A 6,204-nucleotide genomic window follows, 5' to 3' on the forward strand; every position below is an offset into this window, starting at 1 on the left:
TTACTATGCTGCAAGGGATACATCCCGAATGCACAAATAAAAAATGTAACAGCAACAAAAGCTTTCCTGTAATGACAACGAAAATATTATAAATGTAATACATGCATAAAGCCAAATGATGTATTACATAGATTGAAGGTTATTGTACCAGGGTAAACAGGAGAAGTAGTTAATTCTGTGAGGAATAGGTTCTTAAATAATTCTCTAAAAGTCTCTTAAATATTTGTTTTTATTATTAAAGGTACCTTTTAAAACAGGAACGAATGAAAGGTACAGGTGATCCAATGATTTTATTTTACTCAGATCCTTGGTGAAATATGGAAATGTGGCTTCAGTTATAATTCAGCATATGTTCAACCAACTGTCATCGGGGAATTCAGGCTAACATTACTAAATTACGTAAGCACATAGCCCAGCAATCACAAGGGAGGAATATTTTGGAAGGCCTCTAAGATCAAATAGAACTTGCTCTTGCTTTCCCTGGGCATCATATATCACCATGGAGGGATTTGAAAGGGAATTGAAAACCCCTGCGTCGAATGAAGACGCACAAGGACACCCTTTGTGCCAGCAGTTAACGCCAAAAGCTGTTGATTTTTGACGAACTCGGAGTGAGAATGTGTTGACCACATCCATCAAAGTGGAATTTGTTTACAATGATGTTGACATTTTTAATATTCTGCAGGCCTGCTCAAGTCAAATGGGCCATCTTGTCAAGTGACTCAGTTAGAAGAACAAACAGAACACATACAGGTTTTGGATTAGTGCTGTTTAAGGATACTTTACAATCTACAATGGCGTATTTGTACTCTTGGTGCCAATTGTTTTGCAACATCTTTAAATGAACAGGTTTATTAATTCATATGAAGAAAAATAGTCAGATGAGATCCATAGCAAAGTTGCGAATGACTTTAATTGCTCCAGTGTCAAAGCCACAGATGTTTAGCAAACCAGTGTCCTCTGTGTCTGCAATAGTGTGTCCAATGGCAGTCAGGCCACACATCACCAACTTAGAAAAGGTTCCCCGTTTCTATTGTTCAAAAGAAACACAATCACATATCAAATAATGTCTTTCCTCTTAGTAAGGTATATCCATAACTTCACTGCGACCGTGTAACTTTACTGACAAAACATAAATAAACAATAGATATATATAAATATATATATGATTTTTTTTCACAAACATCTTAAACTACTTACACAACTTGTAATCAAACTGTTGAATCTAAATTCAATCGCTCATCCGATTCAACAGCTGAGTGGACACACTGTAGCCCCGCCCCTCCCTGCTCCCTTCAAACAGCCAGTGAAGACACACCCACTTCTCTGTGCTTTTTGAGGGTCTCCACCGGGCTGGCAGCGAAGGTCCACAGTGGGTTGCTGGTCAACACGACAAACACATCCACAGCCTTTCCCTCCTGCAGGGCCCAGGTGATGGGCAGGGTGCAGTCTGTGGGGCCAGTAGGGCTCTACAACCCATAAGAGAGGTACCATGGAAACAGGGGTCACAGCAAAGACACTGACAATACCTACAGCACTAAGCTTGCTTGATAGTACTCAGTAGTTAGTACTCGGTGGCTAGTACTCGTGGTTAGTACTCGGTGACTGGGACAAAGAGACTGTGTTTGAAGCGATCCAGGTCCATTGGGACCAGTGGGTCTATATTGTTCTCTAGGCTACATGTCAATCCCTTCTCCCACTTTCCTGTCTGTCTCCAGTGCCTGCTCCACAACGGCACAAACAGAAAGAAAATAACCCTACACTAATAATAATAATAATAATAATAATACCAACAATAATAAAAATATATGCATTTTAATATAGTAGTATCAGCAATATATATTTTATCACTGCGTCTGCATCAGGGATTGATCGGTATGGATTTTTTAGGGCCGATGCCGCTACCGATTTCTTTCATCAGCCCTAGCTCAAGATGGATACAGGCTGCCGATTTTCTTGAGACGATACTGCTTTTTCTCCCTCAATATACATCATAAAAATTACACAATGATGATTAAAAATATTACAAGTCTCAATTTAAATAAAATAAATATATATAAATAAAGGAATCGGCGAACTTGTATCAGCCGATGCGATACACGTAAAAAACACAAATATCGGTCGATCACTAGTCTGCATATATACTGAATAAATTTAAATATAAAACCCATCCATCTATATTGCACAGATCATGTGATTCACCTTAACCAGGTCACACGCCACATCAGCCAGGGACATATCTGCAGTGATGGTGCATGGAGAAACATCTCCCTCCGAGTACACCAGTACTTGTGTGTCCATTTCTGTCCCGGAGATAATCTAATGAAAAACAAAACAATCACAAGAGAGAGAAAGTGCCAATGGATGAATTCCAACTGGTTGCGTGGTCTGGAGGGCTCGTGACAATGCTCAAACTGGAGTCAGTAAGAGTTCATGTGCCCCCCCCCCCATATGAATAACGATATCAAGATGATATATATAGTTCATAGCAATAAATTGTGAGTGAGTAGTGAGTAGCAGCATTAGTACTTTTAATACTAGTACTATTAATAATAGCAACAGGACCTGACCATTGCGACGGCCGCAGCAGCGACCGCAGTGCTGAGCGCCGTTCCAGGGACTAGGCTGCGTGGCGAGGCGCTGATGTCGATCGCCACCAAAAACCTTTTTCCTGTAGGCTCCATGTTCTGAAAATAGGATCACATGGTCAGGCCTGTCGCTCTGTCCTGGACGGGCCAAGGACAGCCCAGTAAGTGACCAATGACCCGACCTGCAGAGACTTGTGGTAGGCCGACCCTATGGCCTCCAGGATGGGGCCGCTTGGCTCCCATCTCGTTTTCCCTCCAGAGCTCTGACACCTCTTGTAGTTTTCCATGGCCAGCAGAATGTCAAACGGGTCGATATGGGCCTAAAGATTACCATTCACCCAAAATAAGAGCATGAGATGTTTACATCTTATAATTTTGTGCAACGGCACTTTATTTATTTACTTTAATCTCTCTTACGTTCTTCACAACCTCCTCGTCTTGGATCCTGTTGCAGAACTCTGTCATGTCCAAGCTTCCTGGCTCCAGAATCTGGTCGGCGGTCACCTTACCCACAATCCTCAGCACGGATCCAAGAGGCATGTCCTTCAACAAGGCCCTCCATACCTTTAAAAAGAAAATAGAAAACAATTAGTTGCACTAATTTGGCATGATTGCCCTAGCATGCAAAAAAGAGCATGATTTCAAATGAATATAAAATCCCAAATCACAAAGCAGTTACATACGATTGCAGAGTTCTACCCGAAAGACGATGTGGTGAGCGACAGGCCTTTTAGACTTACCTGTTTGGACTTAAGGTGGTCCGTCAGCAGCTGCTCCACTTCCAGCCGGTGCACCTCGATGAGAAGGACCACCTCCTCTTCATCACAGCGCTGCTTTACCCTCTCCACCGCCGCCAAGTAGGCCAGCAGCTGGACCACCTCTTCTGGGTTCTCCCGGTCCGCATACCACACCTGCACTTCCTTCCATCCTTTCGTTACGTATTTGTTGATCAACACAATCGCTGGAAGCGCAACAAAAAGTATAAACTGGTCACTGGGGAGATTTCAAGCACAGCATGAACAAAAAAAGTTTAGATAAATGTTAATTCATCAAAACATTGCTTGGAATTCAAGGCCAACAGAAAATGTCGCATTGTAGAGAGTCAAACTTGATCAAAAACCTTTTGAGTTTGGAATACCATTTCTAACAGACACACGCACAGCCTGCTACGCTGTCGCTGTGTAACTCACTGTCTTTAGAGGCTTTGGCGTGGGAGAGCCTCAGCAGATCCTTGTGGGACCAGCCCGCTCTTTGTTTACATTTGGTTACCGCGGCGGCCAGACGCCAGGCGTCCTGCTGGTTGTACCAGTCGGACACAGCCTTCCTCAACGCACGGCCCCACATGCCACACCTCATCCCCCGCATCAGCTCCTTCTTGTACCGGATGAAGGCGAAGAGGTCAGAGGGTTCCCGGCAGACTTCCTTCAGGGCTTTGAAGGCGGCCTGTCTGGTCTGCAGCTCAGAGCACTGGGAGCACAACGCCAGCCCAAAGAGGCATGGGTTAAGACAGGCAACGTGGCCGCCTCCCACAAACCTCTTCACCTCCTCCACCACCTCCCCGCCCCGGCCCTCCTGGAGCAGGGAGAGCAGGGCTCCAGCCTTCTCCATGCGGGGCTGGAACTCTTCTCCGGGTGTGTATGTGTCCCCCTCTGAACCGTAGCACAGGAAGCGGCAGAGTTTGGCCTTGTCGTTCAGCTCCCTCGGAAAGTGGTCCGATTTATCTGGATTTGTTGTTTGCTCCATTGCAACACCCGGACTGAAACAGAAATTATTTATGATGGACTTGTCTCATCGTCAGCAGCTCTCTTTCTAGGGACTGGCAATGTAAGATCTCAAAATTATGAATTTGTTTTTTCTCAAATATGCATTGACCAGTTACTTATTATTCATAAGCAGTTTGCATTTAATTCTTCTACAAGCACGTTCACGAAGAAAACAACGTAGCAAAAAATAAGCTGCCAAGCGCTACCTGGTCGGCTAATAGAGGGACAGAAATAGCTTCAAGCTGATTACAGACGTTGACACTTGCAGGTCCGATCAAATCCTTTTTACACAACAGTGTGGCTCAGAAACAACCCTTGGGCACATAGGTGCACATGTTAATCCCTGTGGCCAAATATAATGTTATCTTAGATTTCCTAAACAAAAGACTACATTTCAACAGGTGGCACGAAATAACTAAATTAGCATGGTTAATTGATGGGTAACATTCCTACAACAACTACCCATCCTACTACTACTATCAGGTCGAACCTGATAGTAGATTGAACCCCACTCACAACCACCTGAACCAATGAGTTCGGTCCAGCGCTGGAGCGACACAGTCTTAGCTTCTCACGTTAATACGAGGAATATTTCAGAAACAACTCGTTAACATCTCATCAACCAATCACAATCAATATAAGGATCAGAATTACCTCCGTATATGTGTGTTTATGATGTCTAGACCTTGATGTTGGTTGATCCAATGGTCCGAACCAGTGGGCCTGCCCGGTCCCTAGTGCGCATGTCGGCTCTGCGGAGCCCGGCTTTACACCTCATGATGTAGCATCATAGATAAAGAATAATTAATTATAATATCACTGTATTAAGCCATATTTTGTTTTATTATAAGACCAAAAATACATATTTGACATTGTTGCGGAGATAAATCACTTATTTGTTGTTATTATTATTATTAAGATTTATTAGACCATTAAGTTTGGATATATCATAAATTACAATTTGATCCGTTTAATTCATTGTATTGTGTGTATTTATAAAATATGATCATGTACAACACTAAGTTCCATGCTTTCCATTATTACAGCTATAGACTAATCAATGGCATTGGCAAACGGCGCGGATCAGAGCACAGGCTGGCCTCTATAGGCTGCCGCCTAGGGGCCAAGGTTGTGTGTAACTGGCCTGGCCTCAGTACCGGTCACCTGCGTTGCGTCTAACGTGGAGCAGACGATGGGAGACTGGCTTTGGCAGTGGATATTTATTGTTTCTGTCGATTGTTTTAGAAAGTAAGGAAACAGTCGGTCATCCGCCATGAACAAACGCCGCTCTCGGTCAGATCAAAAGTAATCTCACAATAACTAAACAGAATTACAAAATACACTTCCATTACAATGAGTTCTGTGCAACCAACATACCTGTCGAATGTTTTAGACAGAAAGAAAACAGTTGCACAAAGGAAAAAAAAACAAAAAAAAACACAAAGGAAATAAACATGTAATTACACGGCGTATAAATACAGTTAAATACAGTTGGAAAGACAGCATGTTAACTTGACGACCAACAGAGGGCGCAAATGGGCAAAAAATAATTCAAAGTGAAATGAGGGATATTAGGCGTAATACAAACATTTTCCCATACCTGCTACATTCACCCCTCCTGAATTACACCAATATCCTGAATGAACACCTAACAAGATCAAATATGTACAATAGAGACAACTAACATTCTGTTAATACTGGAACGGGTACACTTAAAGAATACAATCTTTATACTCAGCTGTAAAAGCTACCTGCTAACCAGGTTAAGAGAAATCAAAAGGATAATCAAACCCCACATCTCTCATTGAACAGTATGCCTTGTACTCAAGCAAAACAATCAAGACCTACTTAGC

The 6,204-nt window shown here is 42.8% G+C and overlaps 1 protein-coding gene across 1 annotated transcript; it reads right to left on the reverse strand.

Moving 5' to 3' along the window:
* Positions 1 to 877: 877 nt before the first annotated feature.
* On the reverse strand, positions 878 to 4,331 carry ro60 (Ro60, Y RNA binding protein; the record flags this gene model as incomplete). The annotated part of the gene is made up of 8 exons (XM_079751344.1): positions 878 to 1,030; positions 1,323 to 1,469; positions 2,203 to 2,319; positions 2,571 to 2,687; positions 2,771 to 2,908; positions 3,006 to 3,152; positions 3,329 to 3,549; positions 3,779 to 4,331. 8 exons carry the CDS (start codon positions 4,329 to 4,331, stop codon positions 878 to 880), a joined length of 1,593 nt encoding a protein of 530 aa, XP_079607470.1.
* Between the last annotated feature and the right edge of the window lie 1,873 nt (positions 4,332 to 6,204).

The sequence above is a fragment of the Pollachius pollachius genome (genome assembly GCF_949987615.1).
Source record: "Pollachius pollachius genome assembly, chromosome: 14".
Lineage (NCBI taxonomy): Eukaryota > Metazoa > Chordata > Actinopteri > Gadiformes > Gadidae > Pollachius > Pollachius pollachius.